This window comes from Uloborus diversus, chromosome 9 (assembly GCF_026930045.1).
Source record: "Uloborus diversus isolate 005 chromosome 9, Udiv.v.3.1, whole genome shotgun sequence".
NCBI classification, from domain to species: domain Eukaryota; kingdom Metazoa; phylum Arthropoda; class Arachnida; order Araneae; family Uloboridae; genus Uloborus; species Uloborus diversus.
In genome coordinates this window covers 50,934,811-50,962,632 of record NC_072739.1, presented here as the reverse complement: position 1 = coordinate 50,962,632, position 27,822 = coordinate 50,934,811, and the positions used below count along the sequence as shown (strand labels likewise).

The window sequence follows — 27,822 nt, the reverse complement described above, 5'->3', positions numbered from 1 at the left end:
TTTCTTTTTGATTTACTATAAATTTTCTTGAAGTAGCACAATTCTGCATGATGAATACGTGTAACAGTGAGGAGAGAGGGAGAGAGATAAAAAATGACTAAAATAAAGTTTTCCCCCCTTCTTTATTTACCGTTTGAAATAATTCTGACCACTATGCTCTAGTCATTCGTTGACTCATTTGCACAGCGACAATCGTTAAGAACTAAGTTTTGAAGTTTGCGGATAACATATTTTTAATTCTTCCAACTGACAAGTGCTATATTTTTTTCATAAAGTAGCTTAAGTTTATGCAGAATTTTTCATTTCACTTTACTATCATTGTCTCTACCATTTTAAAACTGATTGTTTCAATTTATGATTAGATGATTTTTGTTAAAACTTTCAATGATGTTGGTTTTTGCTGATAGAAGCAGAACAAACAACTTGTTGTTGTTGTGTTTCGAATATTTTTCGTAAATCATCTTGACTTTCTTCTAATCTGATATGCATAGAAGGATATTTGATTCGTTAAAATTCTTGAGTTCTGATTTTCAATGTGTGCTGAATCTCTTTTTGAGGATTTCCGAAAAATATTTGTCACAGGGTATCTGTGTGTGGTCCATCATTTTTGGCTATGCGACTTCCATTTAGGAAAACTTCCAGAAGCGCCCCCCACTGTAACGCCCGAATAACACCCTCTTGATCATCAAGAGTTATCTAAAACTGCGTTTCTAGAACTGCAATTTCGAAAAATTTATGGGAGAGAGCCCCTGATTCCCCCTCTCTCTTTAATACAATCAAAGACAATCCTTGAATTGCGTTTTTGTACTAACAATTTCGAAAAATTGCAGGGGGAATGGCACCAAAATTCACCTTCCACTAACATTATCAAGATCTATTAAACTGCGTTTTTAAAGCTAGAAGTTCGAAAATTTAACTGGAGCGCCCCTCTCCTTTCCCCCACTCTCGTCAACATTATTAAAGATAGTCTTAAATTTGATTTTCGGGGCTTCAATTTCGAGAAAATTTCAGGAAAGCATCCGAACACTTTTCTTAACGTCACGAAGCTTGGCTACAGTTTCAATTTTAGAGGATCCATTTCAAAAAACTGCCTGTCCCATAACCATAGGTAGCCCAAAATAGTGTTTTTAAGACTTTAATCGCGAAAAATTTTCTGTGCAAAGCCCTGAATCTCTTTATTCCCTAACATTATCACAGATAGTCTAAAATCAGGTTTTTAAAACTACAATTTTAAGAACTTATCGGAGGAGAGCCACCCAACCCGTCCCCTCTCCCTAACCCAACGGTAGTCTATCTATACCTACAATTGCGTGTTTGAAGTTACAGTATTGAAAAATTAATGGGAAGGCGCCACCGAACCTTTTATCCCCCTTTTATACCCCACCAAAGATGGTCTAAAACTGGTTTTAAAGCCACAATTTTGAAAATTTTACTGGGGAGAAACCCCCGGACCTCCTAGCTAAGTGACTTATGTTTACGTTTCAAGGTTCATATTGCATACATCTAGTAATGACTCCATCCCAAATCAGAAAGTTGAATCCACTCTCTCTGTAATGATTCATACTTTTAAAAAAATAATAAAATAGGTGTAGCAAAACTCACCAAAACGTGTCTACTCAAGGACCACGTTGTAAATTTTGGGAAAGCGAGGCGAGTCAACAATATTTCAGTTCAAATGGTAGTTGTTAGCGCTATCCCCCCCCCCCCCACACACACACAAACCCGGATTTTAACTGGAAATTACACTCTAAAAAACTTATGTTGAACCAGATTTGAAAGAGAGAAACATTGGGGGGGGGGGGGGAATTTGCGCCATTGAGCTTGGAGGGGAGCACCCCTGTTAAACCCTAAACCAATTATGGAATTTCATTTATTTATTTTTAATAAGGTTTTAATGAAAGTAAAAAGCAAATTTATCTGCCTTTTAACACTTTGACTGAGAAGCCAAAGCTGCAAATGTTCACCATGGTGGCAAACAAAAATAAAAAATTGTGTAATTTTTATCTTTTTGCATTATAAAACAATATTTTTCAACATTGGTAATTTTGCAACACATGGGAAAATTTTTGATCGTTAAGCACCCTGTGAAAATTAAGAGTAAATTCTTCTATGCTTGGCTATGGCGATTGTTTTTGATAGTCAGCTAACTTTGTCACTTATCACTAAAACCATTTATTTATACATTTATACTACATGGCAAAATTAATCTTATCTCTTAAATTGGAAAGTGTTTAAATATATGAAAGGGTGAGCTCTGGAGATATTTTAGTTTTTCAAACCTATAATTTTTTCTCTAATTTTAATTGTCTATTATTTTATATGTTAAGTATGTTTAATTATATTTAATTAATTATTTTCTATTTTATTAATTCTTGTATTTATCATAGAATTAGCATTAACATCACTTTACAAACCTAACTCATTGTAAGGAGCCTAGCAATCAAACTCCAATTCAATTACCATGAAACTGATATCATGTTTGATAGCCAAGGTTTGAAGAGGGGAAAAAGCATGTCTATCATATCTGATAGCCAGAGTTTGAATAGAAACATCAGTGGCTATCGCACATAAATAGCCTTGATAGTAAAAGTTATGACAAAGCTTAACAAATCTTGAAATGAAAAATAATCCAATTAATACATCATGCAAAAAGCTTACATTTTCAAATTTAGGCACCAGAGAAATTAAAATCTGCAAAAACAGGGACTTTAAAATCAATAATTTTAACATTGCAGTTGAATGTGGGAAAAATGATCAAAATCAATAATTTGCAACATAATTGTTAAAACTTAGATTATAATTAAAAATTATGGAAATGTTTCCCTGATTATGGGTATTTTCAAAATTTCCCAATATTCTACAATATCAGAATTTAATAATTCCATGATTTATGGTCATAGAATTCCTTGACCAGGGGATATAGAATTCCATGATCCTGGTTTAATCCTCACCCTGAACCTCTGTGGATAGGTGAATTTTTCTGAACTGATACAATTGAATTGATAAAAATAGAATTTACAAAATTTTAAGAAAGGTGACAAATGGCGGCTTTTCATGTTTTTTTTTCCTCCAACAGTTTGAATTATTGATTTGTAACAAATAAGATATGCTTCCTTTATATTGGAAATTTTGCTGTCAAAACCTACAAGTTATTTTATCATCCTTATATCAATACAGAAAAAATATAAACTAATACATGCAGAAAATTATGAGAGCTGGACTTTAGATATCCCGAGATATAAATCAAAAGATAAGAGCTTTTTTCTATTTAATTGAAATATTACGATCCATAACAAAATGCTGGTGAAATTACAATCTGATGTTCTAGCATGAGGAATGATCCTATACACTTACCCAGTTTGTGGAGCAAAACTACTGTCTAAATTTAACTTCAAGCCCTTGACAAACTGATCTTCAACAGCAACATCAGTAGAAAGTATATTTTCAGTATTCCACTTTTCTTTAATTGTAACACCTGTAAATGCAAGAATGAAAGAAGTAAATTAATAAATCCGATATTAATTATTGTTTTGTTAGCTATTCTTATTTGAAACTTAAACAAAGGTTATGTATTTTTCTTTTTGCATATGCATCAGAATAGACAAGTAGTTTATGAGAGCTGTAGAGAACTACTTCTAAGTGACAGGGTTGTCCTATTTTGTCCACCCCGGAAAAAAACACTGGAAAAAACCATCCCAGATAAAATGTCATTTTGCCCATTTTTTCGGTAAACTCAAAGTTTGTTTAAAATTTGAAGTTTGAAAATAATAATTCTAGATTCTTCCTATTCAAGTAATATTTTAACCCTAGCGTCAATGACCAAACTTTTCCCTTACTTTCAATAACCGGGTACCCAATGCGAATTTCGAAAGCGTAGAGCAGAAACCAGCTTTTTCCCACCACCCCTTTTACTCAAATGGCACTGTTCCTCACCCCTCCCCCCCAACTCGGAGAATGTGTGTATCCCGTTTTCGCCTAAAAACGAAATGGCTAAATACTTTCCTAGCGTTTTATACGTTTCAATCTTGGTAGTCTGAAAGAAACTAATTGGTTTTTTTTTCCCATTTGTTTTTTACTTTGCAGCTTTGCACTCCAGCTTTATTTTGTATTTTATAGTGCGGTTTAAAATTTCTTAATGAAATTGTAGTAATTTAATTATTTATATCTACATTAATCGCCACTCAAGTAGAAAGGAATGGAGGAGTTATCTGCAAGGCTGTACGCAAAATGATGTATTGTTTTTACTTTATGTTTTACTTATTTTTTTATTATATAATTTACCTTTATAATTTTGTAGACTATTTTTCCTCAATTTAGTTTTTTTTATTACCTTTGTTTCAATAATTAAATACTATTTTATTCATTTTATTTCAATTTTAATAATATTTATAAATTCTGTTCACTATTTTAATAGTAGTATGAAATAGTAAGATTTAATAATATTCGTAACTTAAGTATTAAATTGGAAAATTAAAATCATTAAAGCTTTTGTATTTTTTTCTATTAATGTTTTTTTTCTTCATTCCGAAGACGGACTGCTGCGAAAAAGAGAGAATATATTAAAAAATTGTTTGATGAAGTATCAAGTGAATCCAGTGATCTTTCTGATCAGGAGATAGATGAGGACTATATGCCTGGAAGTGGGGACCAAGAAGAAATATCAGATGATGATCATGATGGTATATTTTTTCTCTTAACTTTTATAGTATATATTTATAAAAAAGAAAGTCCATCGTCACCAGAAATAAGATGTACGTGATTGATTCAAATATGTCATGCTTTCTTCTTTATTTTCAGTTGGAACCCGAGGTGACAGTGAATTCAGCAATGACAGTTCAAATGAGACCGACTCTTCTGGTAACACTGATAATGTAAAAGCCAAAAATGGAACTGTTTGGAATAAAGATCCACCTGCTTATAGACAAACACCAGCTCATAATATTGTTTGTGAAAAGAGTAGATCGCTACAACAACACAAAACTTAAGACAACACAACACAAAACTTAAAGACAACACAAAACTTAAACATTCGAGAAACCTTCAAGTGTATATTTACAGATGAAATGGTTGACATGGTTGTTAGGCATATGAATCAGAAGGTAGTTACTATTTATAAGAAATACAATCAAGATAATCCAAACAAGAAGCAACTAAAGAAGTAACCAAACAAGAAGTTGGTCGAAACTAACAGCTGAAGAATTTCATGCATTTATTGGTATTCTAATCACAGCAGGTGCAAATAATTCAAACACCGATGATGCAGTAGAAATGTGGAAAACGACTTCATATCCACTTTACAGAGCAAGTATGAACATAAATGGATTTTATGATGGATACCCGGGTCCCAGGTATCCATCATTGTTTTCCATCGGTAAATGTTTACCATTGAAAAAAAAACAAAAAAAAAGAATTTTTGAAAACACGGTTACAACTTGGTTTTATTCAGATTCATGTAAATAGCGAGGATTAAAAGAGATTTGGGTAAGACTGAATTAGAAGTGACAAAAATTGTGATAAATCGTGCAAAAAGGTACCCAGTCATTGACGCTAGGGTTAATATAAAAATAACATACATAAATATGTATATAAACATTTATTGAAAAATATTTTTAAATGTAAATTTAAAAATTATTCATTTTACGTTCATTTTGTAAACTGTGGCCATCAAGTGTAAAATTTTGTTTCATTCTGACTGCAAGTTCTTGGTGTCGTATTTTGTGTAGCCAGCAGTGTATACAATAATACCAATAGTGGAAGCCACTATTTAGCCGATATTGGCATGCAATAATGGCTCCAGAGTGTGATTGCAATATTGGCCAACATTGTCAAAATGTATCCCCTATGAGCTTCGGCCAATATTGGGTGCAAATCGTACTCCAACATACAGCCAACCAAGTACAATAGTGCACCAAGATTCAATGCTACTTGGGGATTTTTCCTATTCAAATAATATTTCAATTTAAAAATAACATACATAAATATGTATATCAACAATTGATTGTAAAATATTTTAAAGAGAAAATTTAAAAAAAAGTAAGATCAGTTTATGTGTAAGTGTTCATATAAATCAACTGAGTGTTAAGTTCTAATGCAAGTAATAGCATTTATAAAAACGAACACATTAGCCGTATATTTTAAGATGTTTATCTGTGATGTAGATTTATTGCTCATAATAAATGCATTTATTAAAAGTGGAAATAAAATATTAAATAGGAACACTTTACAGTTACATTAATATTAATCACAATGATGCATAACTTTTTAGAATTTTGTAAAAGTCTTGGGGAGAACCCTCAAAGAAAATAACCATCGGAACAACTAAATATAAGCAACTAATGACCTTTAAAGATATTACAGAAACAGATGCGAAAATATTTATTTGATCCAAATACAAAAGAGCACATAAGATTAAAGTTTGATACATGCAAACAAAATCATACCGTAATCTTTGAACAAGTACTTTGTTTCTAGAGAGGCATTCACTCTTCCTGTATCATTGTTTGAGGTTCCAACAACAGCAAAATTTACACCAGTGCTAGTTTTGGTTTTACAATCCAACTTTGTCACACCAATATCTAAATAAATTTATTATAAAATTTAAACATGAATAACAAGGGAAAAAAAGAGCATATTTCAAACAAAACCATAAGAATAAGATAATATACTATAATTAATTTCTTAACAAAAATAATTACCTTTTTGAGTTAATAAGCACTAAATTTTTCTTGAATATAAATACTTTATTCTGAAGAAGCATTAGTGCTATAATATCTTGCAGAAGTTTTACGCGATTTCATTAATGTGTTGCAATGCATACCAGCTAATCAAGCGTTATTCTAGCACTTTTTGCAATAATAAATTTGTAAAACACTTGCTGAAATTTAGTTTTAAGAAATAAAAAAACTAATATTGACTATAAAAAATAATTGAAAGCAAATTTTACAAATGTGTTATACACAATTCAGAATTATCGGATGTGTCAGGGACCGCGTTAAGCATTCGCCAATGCGCCAAATACGATAAAATTGTAAAATCGGCGAAAAAAATTTGAATTTGGCGAATTTATTGGCGAACAGAAAATTCTCTAAAATATACACAGAGGAAAAAAAATCTCCCTTCAGAAGTCAATCTAAATAAAAATTAAGTCCATTCACAAAATTTAGACCCCTAAAAACGGACCCGTCACAAAATTCTGACCCCTAAAAAAGAACCTTTCACAAAACTCCCAGACTAGCAATCACTGAAAGTTGTTTTATCCTCGGAACACTCCGAGCAGATTGAGGTGCGCGCACGCGCGTTAGCATCGGATCGGAGGAAGGATGACGTTTGCCTCTTTGCATCACTGTACTTGCGCCTCTTGCTGATTCGATATCGCGTGCACAGCTTGGTTACCGCGTACCGAAAATGTTGGTGGATGACTTGTTGAATGGCGCGTTTGTTTCATTGTGTTCGATGTCTGAAACATCGGAGTAAGATGGGAATGCAGTCTTTATTTCGTTAAAAGTTTTTATTTCTACTCTTAAATTTATTGAAAAATGATAAATATCACTTAAAGTTGTTTTTAGCCATTTTTTCATTTGAAAAATTACATATAATTTGGAAAAACTACTTAATTTGCATTTTTTTTTCTCACCAAATTCCTAAAAACGGACAAAAATTCCTGGATATACCCCTGCCCTTATCCTCAAAAAATTGTCAAAAATTAAGTTATACTTCACTTACTGATTAAATATTTCTGCAGACAAAAATACATTTAAAATAAGTTAAAGTTAGTCTTTGACTAAAACTTTTGAAATTTGGCTAACACTTTAAAAATTTGGCGAATTTACTGGCGAACGATTTGAAATCCTTAGCGCGATCCCTGGATGTGTCCATGAAAAGTCACTGCGATCAACAAAAACAATTTCTCTATTTCTGTAACTGGCAACTTTTTGTCAAAGCAGAGGATTTTTAAGAAAAAAATTTAGAATATTTTTTAAGATGGAAGCCAAAAGGTTAATGCTTAAGCAGCTTTCTGATCACAAAATTTTCTTCAGGTAAAATATTTAAGCAATTAAAACACCTCAGTTATAAAAGAACATTTATATATAAGACAAAAAATCGATTATTGGAGACTAATAGCTGTAAAGATCGACCAAGGTCCGTCAACATATTGTTCGTACAAACGAACGTATCAAAAGAATTTGTGAAAAGATACTAAGAAATTCACAACGTTCTGCAAATAAAACGGCTGCAAAAAGAACGTGTGTCACAGAACTATGCAACTGATCATAAATGAAGACCTGGATTTTGGCCTTTATCGAAAAGAAAAGTTCAAGGTTTGACTACTGCACAAATAGTAAAAAGATTACAAAAGATGTAAGAAGTTGCTGAACCGGCACGGTATCAACAGTACTGACAGATTAATTTTCTCTAATGAAAGTTTTGTACAGAGCAACCTCCCAGGATATACTTGAAAATTTTCAAACAGTTAAACGCTTTCAGAACAAGAATTCTGTTATGGTTTGGGCTGCAGTGTCACACAACGGAAAATTGCCTCTGAAATTCAACGAGAAAGGGATAAAAATCAACATGCTGAACATTACAAACAGGAAATATTGGTTACACATATTATATAACGACATGTTGACGGATTATATCCTAAACAAATTGGATATTTCAGCAAGATTCTGAACCGTCCTACCAATGCAAAAAAACTCAGGAATGGCTCCATGCTAATTACCGGAAGTTAATCAAGCAAGAAGATCCACTTTCTGCAAGAAAGATGGCCACTTTCATCACCAGATTCAAATCCTTTAAACTTTAACATTTGGGGGATTATGAATCCAAAGTAAATGCTAAGCAGCAGAGGACTCTCTCAAAGCTTCCATATTGAGTGAATGGGACAAATTATCTTTGAAAATCATTCGTGCCATAATAGGACAGTGGCGGAAGAGAATCTTTAGTAATCCATAAAGATGGCGGCCAATTCAAATAAAATTATTTCAAGGTAAACTTTCATGTATAACGTTCATCACATTGGTGTATTTTCCACTTTCTATTTTATCTGTGTGTAATTAAAGGATTAGATATGTAATAGAATTTTGTAACCACCCTGTAGACATCTCTATGTGACAAACTCTTCTGAAAGTCAGTTGGTTTTTGAAAGCTAACAAAAATAAAAAAGCTGTTGGGTACAGGGTGATATGCAAACAAAATATTCATACTTCACCCCATTTTGCTGCTGTAGCATATCCAGTGCTAAAGCTTACTAGCTCAGGTTATCCAGAAATTCTTCCAGATTGAAAACTGACACAAATCGGACGACATAGGAGGGACACATTTAACTTCCTTGTGCAAAGAAAAAGTAGCCTATCACGCAAAATTAATTACTCAAATTTCAACATAAATTTACGCTTTAATAGCGTCTAAACGAATTAAGATTTTTATTTTTCACGATATCAGTGCATATTTATGTGCAGTTTTAAGCAACCAAAACATGCATTTTGACTGCGCCTGATACCATTTCAAAGAGTTATCTGTATCAATCAGAGTGTTATGTATGAGATGCATCTAGCATAACAAAAATGGTTAGTTGCGAAAAAAAATTTTTTGAAACTAGTGTGCCGTCAAGCTGTGCACCTTTTCTTTATTGCAAGCAGATATTCCAAAAGGGATGTCAACACGTTCTTTGTTAAAAATCAATGTCAATTGTGCATATCAAGTTATTATCTCCAAGGTATCTTTGCATACACATCTTGTAGTCGTAATACATATATTTTAGTTGAATATTTTGTATCTCTTTGGAGCTGTTGAAACAAACTTCTCAATGTATTTTCCTTATTTCCTGTTGGAAGTTGATCAGTTTTACAAAAGCAGAATTTCTATTTTCCGATTTGAATGAAAATATTTTTTGAGTGACTAAAAAATTAAACCAAAAAAATGAATGAAGCACCTCGGATTAAGCAGAACCTTGAACTATCAAGACTCAACTGTAATAAGTAACCTGGGTTTTAAAGGTGAAAAAGGTAAACACACAAAAATCTGAATCTCTCAACATTCAAGAACAGGCAAAAAATAAGCTAATCAGCAGAAATGTTTCAAAAAATACAGAGCTTTTGATGTCGACAGTCATTTTTTGAATAACAGAAAAATTATGCTTACGATAGTTTTTGCTAAAGATGTCTCTTGCTTGCTTTCCAAGATCAGCAAAACATGGTGGTGCCATCTTTTATGTCTAAAAATGAATAAACAAATGAATAACAGTCAATACAAAAAAGTTACTCAATTATTTAAAAACAATCATATCATGCTGCAAAGAAAATTAGAATAACATTTTAAAAATTAACCCTTTCGGGAAGATCGACACAAATAAGCGTCAGTGCAAGATGCTCTTCCAAGCCGAACGACGCTAATTTGTGCTATTGCGAATGCTACTCAGCCGGCCGACTGATGCTCATTTGAGGTGCCCTTCTGGAACGAAATATTGAGTTTCAGAAAAAGGTCAAGATCTACGGTCGCCACATGGTGACCCAGTTTAAAAAATTGGCGTTTTTTTTTGGAGTTATTTTTATTTTAGATCCCAAGAAAGGAATTTCACACCACTCCAGAGATGCATCAGTACAATCAGGCTGCAGAAAGAAATACAATAGATCGCTATGGAAGAACGCCTGGGGATTAACACTGCTCCTCAGCAAAGAAAAGGGAAAAGCTGCAAAAAAAAAGTGGACTAACTGGAATAGCTGTGGGAGGGTAATGATAAACACTAAGTTACCTTAAGTATATTATCAGTAATTTAGTATATGTATCTCATAATTTACAAACAACTAAAGTTACTTAAACGTAAACTAACTACGAATGTTAAGGTTTATGATAACCTAACGAATTCATCGCTTTGCTAAGCAATTTTCGCCTTCACTATCTCTTCACTTCCGGTGAAGAAACAAAACTGATCACACTTTATGCTAATCAGGGCATGCTGTACTTATAGGGATTCAGCCCCCGTTGGCTTTTTCTCCCATTCTAGCTTTTGGTTTTTAGTTTACCTGCTGGTAGATTGCAATAGGGGTGTTTCACTCTCGGGCTTTATTAAGCCATCGAGGTCCCTGTTCATAGTTATCAGAATGTATTAATTGAGACTTAGTTTTTTGATCGTCGATAGGCAGGGCCGGATTTAGGGGAGGGCAGGCGGGGTTACTACCCCGGGGCCTCCACAACAAGGGGGCCCCAACAATAAAATTTTACAAAATATCCTAACTTTCACATGTCGAAAATATCGGACATATACATATATATCAAAATATTTGGATATATATCAAAGTATCCGATATTTTCGAAAGTATGATCTTTTCGAACCCTGATTAGGGGCCTCCACACTTCCAAATCTGGCCCTGTCGATAGGTATGGGTATGATCTGATTAAATCTTTAAGCATTGTCTGAACTTAGTATTGTTGGGTATCTTGAATTGATGTTAGTATCTAGGAATGCAGATTATGAAATATTTTTCGACATGACCTTCAGTAATAGCAAATTGGGATTAGTAAACAAAAATAAAATTGAATGTAGATTTAATTTCAGATGAAGCTTAATATTGAATATGTCTTTGAGTTAGTAACTTTTTCTTTGACTTTAATTATACAATTGTTAACCGTTAATGCACTTGTTATTGTTTAAATAATAGGACTTTTCATCGCAACAGAAAATGAATTTCTAATTGATAGTTAGGCTGCTCTACTTACGCATCACACGTTGATAATTTACTAGCTTTGAAATATTAGTATTCTTAACAAAACTTGGGCTATTACTACTCATGCAATATGTTGGAGCATTATAGCCTATCAATGGTTAAGTGAGCACAGATTATAGAGCTAGTCAATTACCAGTTAAAATATAATTCTGTTATTTTTCAAGTTGGATGATCAGAAATCTAATTTTCATTGATTTTTAAGAATTAGACTAAAGAAGAGCAAAAGAACTTTTCTAAATAATTGGACTTTTTCTACAAGTTTGTTCAAAATTTGATGAATTTTTAAAAATTTGAACTTTTTTTACAAGTGATTTCCTGTTTCAAAAATTTGAGATAGTTAGTGATTGGGGGAGGGGACGTTCACTAATTTACAAAATGAATGGAACAAATTGATGGAGGCTGAGAGTCGACTTTTTCGTCTTTATGACTATTTTAGTTAAAGTTAAAAATTGAAATTTTTTTAACAGCAAGTCCTACCTACACAATAGAAAAGCTGAATAGTAGTAACTACACTGAATGGGTGGTCAACATTGAATTTCTATTAATGGAAAAGGATTGCTGGGAGATATAGTTAATGGTTCTGAAGAGCTTCCTGTAATTTCTAAAGACTCAGACATCACGAAATGCGACATCAAAGGCTTTCTCTACCATAAGAGACTTGTGCTATTGTTAATTTTCCTTAACATTGAGCAAGAATGTAAGAAAATTATTGAAAATATTGAGGAACCTACATTGTCATGGCAAAAACTCAAAGATCCTTTATCCAGACAACCGCTGCAGTCAAATGCAGTTATATGCAGAATTAAATAATTGCAGATTAGAACCAGATAAAAAATTAAATTTGTATGCTGCTCGTTTAAGGCGTATTTTTGAAAAAATAAGAATTACACATAAAAATTTTCCAGAGGATTTTTTAATTTTTCAACTTTTACGAAATTTGCCTTTGGAATATGATCACATCGTCCAATCCATATTAGTCAGATCTGATGAAACCTTTAACTTTGAAGATATTTAATGTTGATATCATAATAGAAGGACGGCTTGCGTTACGAGAAATTTTTCTAACAAACCAGAGGTTGCTCATATTGAAAATAAAAAATGGCTATGCTTTGTCTGTAAACAACCAGGATATCTCAAGGGAAATTGTCCGCAGCTCGAGAGGAAAGTATCTTTTCCAGGACAAAAGAAGTCAAGGATCCCAGAATAAATATAAAAGAACACGGAGCGCATACAGAAGGGATCAACATTACGTTCCATTGAAAATCTTTTAAACAGGGGATAGTTTCTACTTATTAGAATAACTGTAGTAATTTTTTAATCCTCAATGGCATCAGATTAAAATATTTTAAGCCAAATAGCTAGTCCTTTGATAGTTTTCCCTTCACAATCATCCTAACTTGACGGCTGCGAATGGAATGTAGTCGCTATGTTTGGTCAAACTCTTAGTTCAAATAATGCAAAATGCAGGGGATGGGGGTTGGAAATAAGTTTCTTGATAAATGCCAAATTGATGTGTGACATATGTCTTAATTGTAATTGTATTGATTATGTTATGTATTTTGCAATAAGTAAGTTGGCAACATTACTGCTGATCATGTTGTTGATGTACCAGCATGAAGATGGACTCATCAGAGTATTGTAACTTTAGTTTATATCTAATCAAGAATGTATTTTTATGAAATAATAAATATGTATTAAGGAACTTTCTAGTGTTTATAACAAAAATAAGACATGGTGTCAGAAGTGGAACACATCGCTCGGATGTATTGAGATGAAGTAAGAACTCTCATGTTCAAAATGGAAACTTTTAAGCCTCTTGGCGAAATGAACTTTTCTGCTGGAAATGTTGCAGAAAACTGGAATAAATGGTACCAAAAGTTCAATAATTTTCTAGTCGCTTCAGAGAGATCTACTAAAGAGGATGCAACAAAAATAGCCATTCTGCATAATCTAGTCAGCAAAGAAGGTTTTTCGGTCTTCAACACTTTCAAGTTTGAAAATGAGGCTGATGCTCAGAAATTTGATGCGGTAATTAAAATGTTTCAAGAACATTGTGGGTCAATGAAAAACATCATTTTCAAAAGATTTTAAGTTCTTTAATTGTGTGCAGTGACAAGGTCAAAGCATGGATGTGTACTTGACTCAATTGAAAACACTGGCATCTTCCTGTGAGTTTGGCAAACAAGAAAGCTCACTAATCAGACAGAATTGTGATTGGAATACTAAACAAATCTCTCCAAGAAAGACTTGTTAGGGAATCCCAGCTCTCCCTTCAAAAAGCTTCTTTTGTTTGTGCATCAGAAGCAATTGAAGTGCAAATAAAATCCATAAAAAATCTACAGTCAAAGTTTGACACCGATGTGGTTAGATCTCAGCGGAATAATTGTTCAATCAGTGCTAAAAGTAAACAGTGATCTAAAAGTGGTGTGATCGACTGTAATAAATGTGGCAAATCTCATAAAATAAGAGAATGCCCTGCGTACAACAAGTTATGTAATGCATGCAAAGGTAAACATTTCGTTGCAATGTGTAAGAGTTCGAAAAGAAAATCTTATAATAACAAAACACAAAAAGTTCATGAAGTAAATCATGAAGAGTGTTCTCAAGAACTATCAAATCTATATATAGAGTGTGTCAAATAAGAATGATGATTAAAATGTCAGTAATCCAACGTTATTAAGCACAAAACTTGCAAATGATTGCAGACACGTGTTTCGGTGTTACAAGGAACACCTTTTTCAATGCAAAGAAGTGTGAGCTTTTGGATGAAAAGTCATCCGAGAAAAGCAACACGGTGGAACAGGAGGTAGTATAAATATCAAAAAATAGAAATTAAACAAAACAAAAAAGATAAAATGACACATGGAGACAAAATTTTTTATATAATTCCATCAGGAAAAAACCGTTAAGTAATAAATTTTAAAAGAAAACCCATAAACAATGCAAAAAGTCCAAAAATGAAACCACTCTGAATAAATTAGCAATAAATTTACCAGCGGGAAAAACTATGTATGGAAGCAATGTATCAAATGGAGAAATGCAGAAAAAACAGAGTGAAGGATAAACATATTGGAATTAGTTAATCACAAAACGAAATAAGAAAGCAAAAAATGAAAAAATAAAAGTAAGAAATGTACGACGTTTACATAAAAATAATAGAAAATCTAAACCAATTTTAACAAAGGAGTCCACACAGAAGAAAAATAGGGAATTGCAGTAAGATCGTTAACTAAATTAGAACGGTTCCTCAGGATGTGAAAAGATTCCCAAAAATCAAGATCCAACGAATTGGGGCATTTTTGGATAATTTGATAAGAGTTAAAATCAAAAGAGTGATTCGATTCCCAACAGTGTTGAGCAATACTGGATTTATTCAGCTGTTGTTTTCTCACATAGCTTTGATGTTCTTTTAACCGAAATTTCAAAGAACGGCGGGTCTGTCCGATGTATCCGAGTCCGCAATTGCAAACAATTTTATAGATCCCACAGCAATTAAGAGGGTGAATAGAATCTTTAAGAGAAGAGAAAGAAAGTTTATTAATAGGAGAAAATACCACTTGGAATTGGAATCGCTTCAGAATCTTAGCAACCTGAAAACTGATACCAGGGAAGAAAGGCAGAACAACTAAATTCTTAGTGTTAAAAGTTCTATTAAGAACAACATTTTGAGATTTTTTGCAAAGTTTTTTATAAATGGAATCAACTAAGGTGGGCGGATAGTCTCTATCAACAGCCACAGCTCTTATATAGTTAAGTTCCGCATTAAGAAGCTCAGGTGAAGAACAAATATTCATTGCACGATAAACATGTGTTGAAAGCTGAATATTTTTGATTAGGAGGGTGAGACGATAATCTATGTGGGGGTAAGGAAACAGCAAAAGGTTTACGATAAACCGTAGTTTCAAAACCGGACTCAGTTCGAGAAACGAGAACATCCAGAAATGGAAGGCAATTATTCTGTTCTTTTTCACAAGAGAATTGAATATGAGGATCAATGGAATTTAAAATGGATAAAGTATCATCAATGCTTAGTTGACCGTGGTTCATAAGAACAAAACAGTCATCAACATAGCGAACATAGAATTGAAACTGTAGTTTCTGAAACAACTTGACCTCAAAGTAATGCATGTAAATATCACTAAGGATGGGGCTAAGTGGGTTTCCCATTGCCAAACCATCCAACATAGTATAAAATTTACCATTAAAAACAAAGGAACTTTGCCTTAGACAAGTATGAGTAAGGAAAACTAAATCCTCAATTTCCTTAGAGGTAAAATGAAATTCAGACAGTCTACTCTGAAGGCATAACAATGAACCCTCGACCGGAACGTTCGTAAATAATGAGTTCACATCAAAAGAAACCATAAAAGAATTATTTTTTCTAAAATAATTCTTTTAAAAAGAATTATTTTAGAAAAAATAATTCTTTTATGGTTTCTTTTGATGTGAACTCATTATTTACGAACGTTCCGGTCGAGGGTTCATTGTTATGCCTTCAGAGTAGACTGTCTGAATTTCATTTTACCTCTAAGGAAATTGAGGATTTAGTTTTCCTTACTCATACTTGTCTAAGGCAAAGTTCCTTTGTTTTTAATGGTAAATTTTATACTATGTTGGATGGTTTGGCAATGGGAAACCCACTTAGCCCCATCCTTAGTGATATTTACATGCATTACTTTGAGGTCAAGTTGTTTCAGAAACTACAGTTTCAATTCTATGTTCGCTATGTTGATGACTGTTTTGTTCTTATGAACCACGGTCAACTAAGCATTGATGATACTTTATCCATTTTAAATTCCATTGATCCTCATATTCAATTCTCTTGTGAAAAAGAACAGAATAATTGCCTTCCATTTCTGGATGTTCTCGTTTCTCGAACTGAGTCCGGTTTTGAAACTACGGTTTATCGTAAACCTTTTGCTGTTTCCTTACCCCCACATAGATTATCGTCTCACCCTCCTAATCAAAAATATTCAGCTTTCAACACATATGTTTATCGTGCAATGAATATTTGTTCTTCACCTGAGCTTCTTAATGCGGAACTTAACTATATAAGAGCTGTGGCTGTTGATAGAGACTATCCGCCCACCTTAGTTGATTCCATTTATAAAAAACTTTGCAAAAAATCTCAAAATGTTGTTCTTAATAGAACTTTTAACACTAAGAATTTAGTTGTTCTGCCTTTCTTCCCTGGTATCAGTTTTCAGGTTGCTAAGATTCTGAAGCGATTCCAATTCCAAGTGGTATTTTCTCCTATTAATAAACTTTCTTTCTCTTCTCTTAAAGATTCTATTCACCCTCTTAATTGCTGTGGGATCTATAAAATTGTTTGCAATTGCGGACTCGGATACATCGGACAGACCCGCCGTTCTTTGAAATTTCGGTTAAAAGAACATCAAAGCTATGTGAGAAAACAACAGCTGAATAAATCCAGTATTGCTCAACACTGTCGGGAATCGAATCACTCTTTTGATTTTAACTCTTATCAAATTATCCAAAAATGCCCCAATTCGTTGGATCTTGATTTTTGGGAATCTTTTCACATCCTGAGGAACCGTTCTAATTTAGTTAACGATCTTACTGCAATTCCCTATTTTTCTTCTGTGTGGACTCCTTTGTTAAAATTGGTTTAGATTTTCTATTATTTTTATGTAAACGTCGTACATTTCTTACTTTTATTTTTTCATTTTTTGCTTTCTTATTTCGTTTTGTGATTAACTAATTCCAATATGTTTATCCTTCACTCTGTTTTTTCTGCATTTCTCCATTTGATACATTGCTTCCATACATAGTTTTTCCCGCTGGTAAATTTATTGCTAATTTATTCAGAGTGGTTTCATTTTTGGACTTTTTGCATTGTTTATGGGTTTTCTTTTAAAATTTATTACTTAACGGTTTTTTCCTGATGGAATTATATAAAAAATTTTGTCTCCATGTGTCATTTTATCTTTTTTGTTTTGTTTAATTTCTATTTTTTGATATTTATACTACCTCCTGTTCCACTGTGTTGCTTTTCTCGGATGACTTTTCATCCAAAACTCACACTTCTTTGCATTGAAAAAGGTGTTCCTTGTAACACCGAAACACGTGTCTGCAATCATTTGCAAGTTTTGTGCTTAATAACGTTGGATTACTGACATTTTAATTTTTCAGCACAAAGGTATTTATTCTTTATAAGAATGATGATGTTGAAACTAAGTGGTTTACAGGTATTTCTATCCATAATAATCAAATTAAGTTTAAGCTAGACACAGGTGCTGGAGCAAACATAATTCCATTATCTGTGTTTAATAAGTTCAAATTATATAATAATTCTTCTTTAGTGAAAACTGATATTGTGTTATTATCATTAATTAGAAATCGAGGTCAATTTATTATGTTCAACTGATAAGTGCAAAAATGTTAATTTGAATTTTGTTGTTGTTGTTGACGTGGTATCAAAACTTATTGTAGGTTTGAATGCATGTAAGTTGTTGAATTTAATTCAAAGGCTTGATGAAATTCTATTTTCATGTAAAGATGATATTTTGGATAAGTATAATGATGTATTTAAAGTTCTTGGGAAGTTTCCAGGTGACCCATATCACACTGAACTTACAGAAAATTTTACTCCAGTTATTAACCCTCCTAGATGTGTTTGTTCCCTTAGCCATACTAAATGAACTCAAAGAAACTTTGAATGATTTAGAAACAAGCGTTATTATATTTAGAGGTAAATAAATCTACTGATTGGGTAAATAGTTTAATGGTTGTTGAGAAACCTAATGGTAGTTTAAGATTGTGCTTAGACCCTAGGAATTTAAACAAAGCCATAAAAAGAGTGCATCACATAATCCCATCTAGTGAGGAAATAAGTAGATTAAAAGGTCATGAATATTTTACTGTGCTCGACTGGAAAGAGGGTTTTTGGCACTGTCCCCTACACGAAGAAAGTTCGTATTAATTCCCCATTTGGACATTTTAAATTTAATGTTCACCTTTTGGCGTTTCTTTAGCTCCCGAAGTTTTTCAAAAGCGAAGTCAAAAATTGTTTAGTGACATTCAGGGTGCAGAAATTTATTTTGACAATTTTATTGTTAGTGGGAAAACTAAATCTGAACACGATAAAAAGGTTAGACCAGGTTTTAGAAAGAACAAAGGCGAACAATGTTAAGTTTAACCCTGATAAACTGCAGTTTCGTGTGAGAGAGGTAAAATATATGGGTTTAGTTATATTTCAGAAGAAGGTGTAAAGCCATAAATCTGATGTTAATTTTAGAACAGAAAGTGGGGGTGACAACTGATGTGGTTAGTTTGTTGCTAACATATGCTTGAACTACTATTAGCAAAAGTATTTAATCTATGTTTAGGGCCATCCAATTCTCCAGAAATTCCTCTATTTAAAAGATTTAAAACTGTATGAAATGGAATAGAAAGAGATAAATTTGAAATTTTGGAACCCACAACCGATAGTATCGACACTTAAAACTTTATCTGCGGTAAAATTCTGGCCTAGAGATGATTACAAGGAATTCTTAGAACTCACAATGATTATTCTAGGAAACTCACCACCAAAAACACAATGGCAGGCACCCGGTGCTATTCATCATGCAAGGTGGATGGTTAAACTTATCTATGGTATCAAGATATAGCTTTTCCATAATCAGAAAGATGTTTTTAAGCTTACTAAAAAAGAATATGACCTTGAAAATTTTCTTAAGTTTGATGCGCTTTTGTAAGCCTGGATTGAAGTCCCTTTAAGTGCATCACACCCGAGGGTTCCCTGTTCCTATCACAGTAGTCACTTTAAGTACAGAAGCTCCTGCAAATGAATTAGAAGTAGTTTTTTTAATTCAACTGTATAATATTGTGTTGAATGCATTCTATTATTTTTTTTCTTGTGGTAAGACTTTTTTTTTTTTTTTGAATTTTCTATACTGCTTGTTGGTTTTCAGAAATTCCACTATATACATTTTCAATGTCAAATTAGACTATCATCTGCTCCCGCAATTATTGCCGCTGAGCAAGATAGTCATCTCTACCTGCTAACAATTATGATCCAGATGACAAATTTCTTAATAAGTCCCTGTTCTGAGAAGGAAAAGAATCTACCAGCTGCTCCATCAATCATTCCTGCTGAGCAAGATAGCCATTTACCTGTTGGTAATTTAGATCCCGTGAAGACAAATTACAAGAAAGGTAGCTTTTCTAGGAAGGAAAATAGTCGTCAATATAGGGAAGAGTGAAAATTTATAAAGAATGATCAGAAAGCAAAAAAAGACAGAGTTAAAAACCTTATCATTGACTCTACAGATCCTCGGGGTATATGGTGTTTTAGTTGTTCAAAATGGGCTCTTCAGCGTCCAGCTAAATATCTTTCAAATTTTGTTAAAAATGCAAAACATTCTCAACCTCCTTGACATAAAAACAAGAGTTGATATGCACTTTTACAGTGCAACTCATGCTTGATCTTCAGAAAAAGAAAAATCTACACTTTTTCCTATTCCTGCATCAGATGCTGAAATTTATAAACAGTAAGTATTGATGAAAAAGTTCATTAAAAAAATGTCGTCTAAAAAGGACTATTTTATTTTGATGTCATAAACAGACCAGCAAATACAAAAATCATTAATAAAGACCCCCGGGGGGCTCTTACAGAACACCCGGGAAGGTGTGATTTGGGGGATAAAAGTGAGGGGGCTCAAATGGCACATCAGTATACGCAAGATTTCAGCTCAATCCCTCTTTTCGTCTGGGCTGTAGCCCTGTCAAAGAACACGAAAATGTTTTTTAATAGCGTTTTTCTAACTTAAATTCATCCTCCTTCTGGATGGTCTAAGAGATTGTATTTCAGTACAAATCGTCAGGGGCCACTCGAGATGGAATAAACCAAACATCCACTCCCCAGGGATCTTCATGGGGCTGAGATACAGAGGGGTGAAAATCGCAACTTGTTCTGTCACGAAAACTGGCCTTAGTCATGTGTTTAATTTCTTTCGTCTTTCTTGGGGGTGGATATTTGGCTTTGTTGGTGGCCGACATTTGGTTTCTTGGCGGTAGGCATTTGGTTTTCTTGGTAGTAGGGACGCTCCCACGTCCAGTGGTAAAAAATGAACAAGATTAATCTGATTAATATAATTTTTTATTGAAGTTACCACAGTTCAAAAAATAAATATCGAAAATATCAAAATACCATGATGTTTTCAAAATTAATATTGGATACATATTGGCGAACTCTGAAACTGATATAAAACAAATATTTCTTGGATAAAAGGCAATCTAAAAAAAATTGTTTGTAAAAAACCGTATTAGGTAAACTTTCTGAAAAAAAATAATGTAAAATGTGGAATATTTTAATATCAGTATAGCCCTTTTCAGAGATCAGCAAAAATGATGATTGAAGGGGGATAATATATTAAATGGACTACGTAAAATCTGGGCTCCACTGTATTGCAATTTTACATAAGAGAAGAGCCTTTTCTGATAACAACCAGCAAATAATTGAAATTTTAATTACAAAATAAAATTTTTCTAACTTAACCACACTATTAACACTTTCACACAGGCTATACACGATCCAAACGTAGTTATGTACTAATTGTGTAACAATCATTACATACCCTCCTTTTTTCACTACAAACAAAAAAGAATCATACTCTTGCAAAGGTTTTTTTCTTATGCTTCGTTGGGAGGGATAGGATGTTTTTTCCACATTTTGCACTTTGTAACTGCAAGTCTGACTGAATTGTCTTTGTCTCTGCTTTCCTGCAAAGCTTAGTAGCAGGAAATAATAGGTTTCTTGCAACAACTTACCCAAGGGGTAAACTTCATTTAACAACAAAAATAAACCAGTTGAGGATAGGAGGGAGGGCTCGAGCCCCTAGCAATAAATTCGATTTTGTCTTGAAATTAATGCAAGAGGTTGGATATTTTTAAATTTTACTTTTTTTCTTTGAGACATCCCAATGCAATGGTTTGTCCTCAGTTTCGCCATTTCTAATTTCCTCCGCCTCGTCCCTTTAATGTATCAAAAAGGTATGATTTAAAGTGAAAAACAGGGGGGGGGGATGAAATGTCTGCGAAACTTGGGAGACATCATTGACCATTCCAATAATGCCGCCGGCGGACGATGCTTCATCTATTTAATTAGATTTAAGGCATTCCTAGATTTCTTTGCTTCTGTCTCAAACTCAATATCAATCAACTAAATCATAACGGAGCCAATTTAATTTTCATTTATTACGAAACAGAGGTCACAGATTCTGCTAAAGTTTAAGAAACAAAACTTCGACATATTTTGATCATAGGAAAACGGAGCATCATATTTATTTCAAATTAAAACTCAAATCCAGAACATAAACAACTATTTGAAACCGAATAAAAGTGCAACAAATATGTAACGAATATTGGTGGTAGCTGAATTTTTGTTTATTTCTCTTATTTGAAGCGGATGATGTAGAAATAGATTGGAATGTTGACTAGATATGCGGACGAACCACGAGGATAGATCAAACGTAGTTACATTAGTGCATGAAATAACGACAGAATTTAAGAAAAAAATACAAACAGAGAGAAAAGAAGGACTCACCGATTAAACAATTTTACTACAAAATATTTGAATTAAAACAGTATTATTCTCCAGATAAAACGAGTATTTGATTGAGAGGTTAAATGAAGGACTGAAAGACTGAAAACGCCAAGAAAGGACGGTTGCAGTTATTGGGATGTGGTACGTTTTCATAGGTTGCGTTCGATGAGCGATTGGTAGCTCACCGTTGAAATGATGACGTCACCTCCGATGCTTTAGCATTAGCTGACGTCACTAGATGTCATATGATCAATCAACCGGTCGCTACCGGTTGAACTCGTCGAACGCAAGCATAAAGGGACTCTAGAATAACCCAGCTCGTGGGAAGATCTTTAGGAGGCGTGGTTTAAGCGTTATACCGCTTGGGATGCACTAAAATGCTTATAGCCCATTAAGCAAGACACTACGGCAAAATAGGGAAACTTCGTTAAAAATGTGTTGAAGCGAATCAAATTCGCAAAACGCATATTCCAATTTCAATTACAAAAATTGATGTCGCATAAAGGTTTTGACATTGACAGCATAGAAATTTAACACGTGTTAACCGATTAATTAAAAAGCACGAATACTGAAATTAGAGGACAATTCATAGATGCTGGACCGATATTTATTTCTTTTTTATACCGATAAGAGTTAAATGAAAATTTTTTATCAGCAAAATGCGCAATTGAAACTCCGGTTCACGATTAATTCGCAACTCCAACGAACTATAGGGGGCACTGCAGTCACTGTCTAATGGCCGACTTCGATTCGATTCGATTCAGAGTCACAACTGACTTCAACTGCATTTATGTCGAGGTCTGCATACTGAGTGCCTTACCTATGGCCGACTTAAAAACTAAAACAAACGCATGTGGTAACGAAGAAAATGCTAAAAGTGTTGTGATTTTTGTTCGTATGTATGATTTTTTCGCTTTATTCATTTGAAAAGATTTTTCAAAGTCTTTTGGTTATTCTGACCCATATAGAAAGAGATTAGAAACCAAAAAGTATTACGAAAGTAAACAATTAATGCAGAACACACAGTAAGTTGTTCTGAAGCAGCCATTTTCACGATGTTGAATTCGGAATTCATAAATTCTTGGTTCGCTTCGAACGGCATTTTCATTTTGTACCGTTTTTTCTATACATTAGTACATATTAAGTTCAGTTCCGTGACATTTCCGGCATTTGTTGACATTTTTGTCACATAGTGCACATACGTGGCAGACTGTCAAGAGTAACGTTTAACACTAGATAATTTATTTCTATGACTATATGATTGGATATCCAAAGAAAACATGCATTTAATTCATTCGACATGGAAATGTTACCTGATATGCGAAATCTTGTCAAGATACATGATTCTTTCACACAATTTTAAAACCATAACCCTATACCTATAAACAGATTTTTGGCGAACTTTTATTTTTTATTGTTCAAATTCTTAACGTTCTTTCTGGATTTTTCAATCTGTTCTGCGATAAATATTTTCAAGAAAATTTATTTGCATACTGTCTATTTCAGTAGGATACTGTAGTAACAAAGGTTATTTAAATCATTTATGTGGAATTAGGTTAAGGAAAAGTGTCCAGTCAATGTTGCTAAGTTCGTTTTTTTTTTCATCGAATTGAAAAACTGATATTTATTCAAATTCACTCAGAACAAAATAAATAAAATGTGTATTCACAGTTTATATATGGTGGTAGTTTTCTTTTCAGTTGATTGACCATTATTTCTTTTTACTTATCGAATTCTGTAATCTTACTATCATTTTATTCCACTCATGATAAAAATTAAAAATGGTTTAACTAAAAACGCGAAATCTCGCCAAGGCTACTTTGCTCGCACAATACTAACACTATAACCCTAAACAAATTTGGCGAAACCTTTCAGCTGAGAATAAAAGGAATAAAGTAAATTCTTTCTCGGTTAAACATTTTTCATTTTGTTCTACGATAATAAATTCAAGAAAATATTTTGCATACTGTCCATTACAACTAAATGCTGCTGTAAAATATGATTAGTTAAATTAATTTAAGATTAAAAAAAACTCATATTCTTACAAATTCATAAAAAACAATAAAAAATTTTACCTTGTATACCGTTATCCAATTTTGTTAATCCAGAGTTTTCTTGTTTACGCGTCCACCATTTAATACTTTTTTGAAAGAAATAAGGAAAACTAACATTATTTTGAGAAGCTCGAGAATACTACTAAGGGACGAATTAATTTCTGTAGCTGAAAGCAAACTAAGACACATCGATTGCGTTAATAAATACTCAGAACAAACTGCCTGTGTTTACGTCAACAGACACACGTGGAAACGTGGAATGCAACGTGGCAATGTTTTAGTTTCATTTGCAGTTTTGTAAATCACCGCAAGGTAGCGTATTCGAGCGCTGGAGTTCCGAATCATAATGCCACGGAAATATGAAATGTTCGTACGGTGGCGTCTGGGGACTCCGCCCCTTATCTCCGGGTGCGATGGAGACACATTTTATTCACCAAATATCCTAAATAAACAAACAAACCACTGACGTAGACCGGAAGTAGCGAGTCTTATTTCCGGTTAAGCGCCAATCTCCATTGCTAGAGATAGGTGTTCATAGCGAAAGCGATTTTGTTGTGCTTCTTTAAAAAGCAGAATAATGTCTTCTGCGTATTTCAATGCATTAAATAAGAAAGACAAACTTAGTTATTGTTAAAAATTATCTTTCAATGGCTGTGACCTTACCGATCCTTTAGTAGATGGATGGCGAATCTATTGCTAACGATTGATGTTTACAGTGTTCAGGCAATTTTGTTTTCTTTCAGTTCTAGGTAGAATCATGTCTTTTGCGTATTTTAATGCATGAAATGAGTATAATAGGCTTTGCTATTCTCAAAAATTGTCGATCAACGGATCTGATTTTCCTGATCCTTTAAATACAGAAATAAGAAGAAAAAAAAAAACGAGTCTTCGTTTGTCGATCATTACCGCGATTTCAATGATAAGCATTTATGAATACCTCCTAAACAGAAATAAAGTTAATACAAAGTCTGCTTTCAAGAATCACAAATCTACTGGATTGCAAGTACGTTGTGAATTGTAATTCCCATTCTTAAGTTGAAGCTATTTTTTCAAAGATGGAAGCTTTTCTGCACTGTGTTCACACAGAATGGCTATGATAGGGAGTTTTGGTGTCATATTCAATCAATTCTCCTGTTGTAGCTTTTCAGTTCACACACACTTATTACAGTTGCTATCTAATTTTCAGGTTTGATATTTAATATATTTTATTACATATTTGTTCATCACTTTTTTTTTTTTTTTGTTTAAACAACTTGCTTCTGTAGCAAGATTGATAGGCATAAAAAAAAATTGAAAGATAACAAAATTTAAATTTAATCTCCGAGTGCTTTCTCCTGCGTTAAAATTGCTTTGAATGTAATACCAATAGCTATACTATGATACTATACTATAACTTTAATTAATGTGTTTGTTTACCGATTGTCGAATATCTAAATTTGTTTACAATTGAGCACCTAATATTAAAGTACCGTCAATAACTCGAAGTCCCAAGAGACGGGTAAATGGTTCGAGTTATTGATAGTTCCAGCTATGGGAAGTTTTTTTCTCATGAGGTAATGAATAGTGGTTCTTTATTTTAATCACACAAATCAAACTGTTTGAAACCCGTCAAAACACTCGAAACTTTCAGCTTTGCAGGAAGCAAATAAAAAATTGTTCAGGTTGAGTTTTTCTAATAATCAATTTAATATAGATCAATATAGATCTTCACACATTACAGTAAAAATACAAAGCTAATGAAATTAAGGTGAATGTTTCCAGCTCGTAAATACCTTGCACAAAGTGTGTTTACTACATAATATTCATTAAGATTCAATCCTTTCGCTTTAAAGCATTGGCTTTGATTCGACGATCAGGACCTTTAGAAATTTGAACATCTTTATTTCTGACATCTTATTTGCTCCTGTCCTCATGCTGTACCGAAAGCAGAACAACATCCCCTCTTTTTACGAAAATTTTGCGCCTTTGAAATTCATGATTAATTTAAAAAATTCAATCAAATTACAGATACGTAAACAGAGCAATTCGTCGTAAGAAGCAATGCAAATAAGACTTCCGCCGGAAGTTTTGAGTGACCCCGTGCAGCCCTGCCACCTAGTGTTCAAAAGAGTAAGCGTGGCTTGGAATTTGGTGAATAATTACCACAAGTACACCCACGATGGAACGAACAATCTGTTTGTTTCCAAAACACTCGCAGAGAATGCAAGTGTTTCTTTGAACAATATTCACAAGAATACGGTTTTTCATTCGAGGTACACACTTAAAATATATTTATTGCATAACCAAATTTTAAATTACTGGTGGTTACAATTTTCAAATACTTTCAGGAGTGAAAATGTTTAGTTTGTTCCTTCATCATAGCAATAATTTGACTCAATAATACTCTAGGTGATGAGCAATGAAAATATTTTGTCCAAGATTTCAAAGTGCTGATATTAGGCAGAGGAAATTTAATTTGACTAAGCAAATAATCGCAAGCTTTAGAAAATCTAGATCTCAAAACAAGAAAACGTGCTAATATGTCATCTGACGACAACGACAAAGGTGTTTTGTTACACCTATTCTTTAGTCATTGCAATTGCCCTGGAGTCCGAGTAACTGACAATTATAAATGGATTGAATCATTTATTTTCTGTTCCATTTTCATTTTGATTTCTTCTTCCTTTTTGGAAGCTTCTGTTAATAATTCCTCAAGTTGTACATTTTCTTCTCTTGTAGTTTCTTTTCTTCTTCAATACATAAAATGAATAACAAAATGGCTACTGTTAATTATTCCTTAAGTTGTGCATTTTCTTCTCTTAGTGGCTTCTTTTCTTCTTCAATGCATAAAATACATTTATCTTTTTTTCTCTAAGTTTGTTTTCAAAGAAAACTTTGCTGCCTAAATTTTAATTTAAAAAAAAAAAACAATTTTTTGCTTTTAGGGCTCCAAAAACTCAATTTTAGAGATCTTTGATAAAGCCAAAAAACAAAGGGGTTTTCCCTCGGAAAAAAAATTAGTGTTTGAAGTTCTGAAAACGCAGTTTATATGCCACCTTTGACGACGCAGCAGAAGAAATGGGATTCAGAGCTTCTTCCCCCAAAAATTCCGATGTAGAAGTTCTAGAAACAGTTTTAGACTACCTATGAAAGCGTTATATGGAGAATCTGAAATTTCCGTTTCCAGATCTTCAATTTCGCAAAATGTCCAGGAGAAAAATACTCAACATCGAAAATCGCTAAAGATTGCTATTTTTGTAGCTTTAATTTCGGAAAATTACTGACCTTACAAAAAATATGGTCTTACAATCACGTTTTTAAGATTTGAATTTCAGAAAATATTCGGGCAAGGGTTCCCTTACCGCCTTTTTGTAATATCATAAACACAATTAGGTTTTTTAAACTATACTTGCAAAAAAATTAATTAGAATAGCCCTTGAACATGAAACATTGCTTAAGTTTTTAGGATCATAATTTTTAAAAAATTTCCAGGGAA

At 33.1% G+C, this 27,822-nt stretch overlaps 1 protein-coding gene across 1 annotated transcript in view; it reads right to left on the bottom strand.

The window, feature by feature from the left end:
* The window catches only part of LOC129229352 (voltage-dependent anion-selective channel protein 2-like), a 42,487-nt gene extending 20,048 nt beyond the window's left edge, over positions 1-22,439 (bottom strand). The window contains exons 1-4 of the mRNA XM_054863642.1: positions 22,294-22,439; positions 10,144-10,216; positions 6,441-6,575; positions 3,355-3,475 (exon numbers count right to left, since the gene is read on the bottom strand). Of these exons, the coding sequence (XP_054719617.1) occupies positions 3,355-3,475; positions 6,441-6,575; positions 10,144-10,207 (320 nt within the window). The 5' untranslated portion in view covers positions 10,208-10,216; positions 22,294-22,439. The remainder of the gene's footprint in view (positions 1-3,354; positions 3,476-6,440; positions 6,576-10,143; positions 10,217-22,293) is intronic.
* Between the last annotated feature and the right edge of the window lie 5,383 nt (positions 22,440-27,822).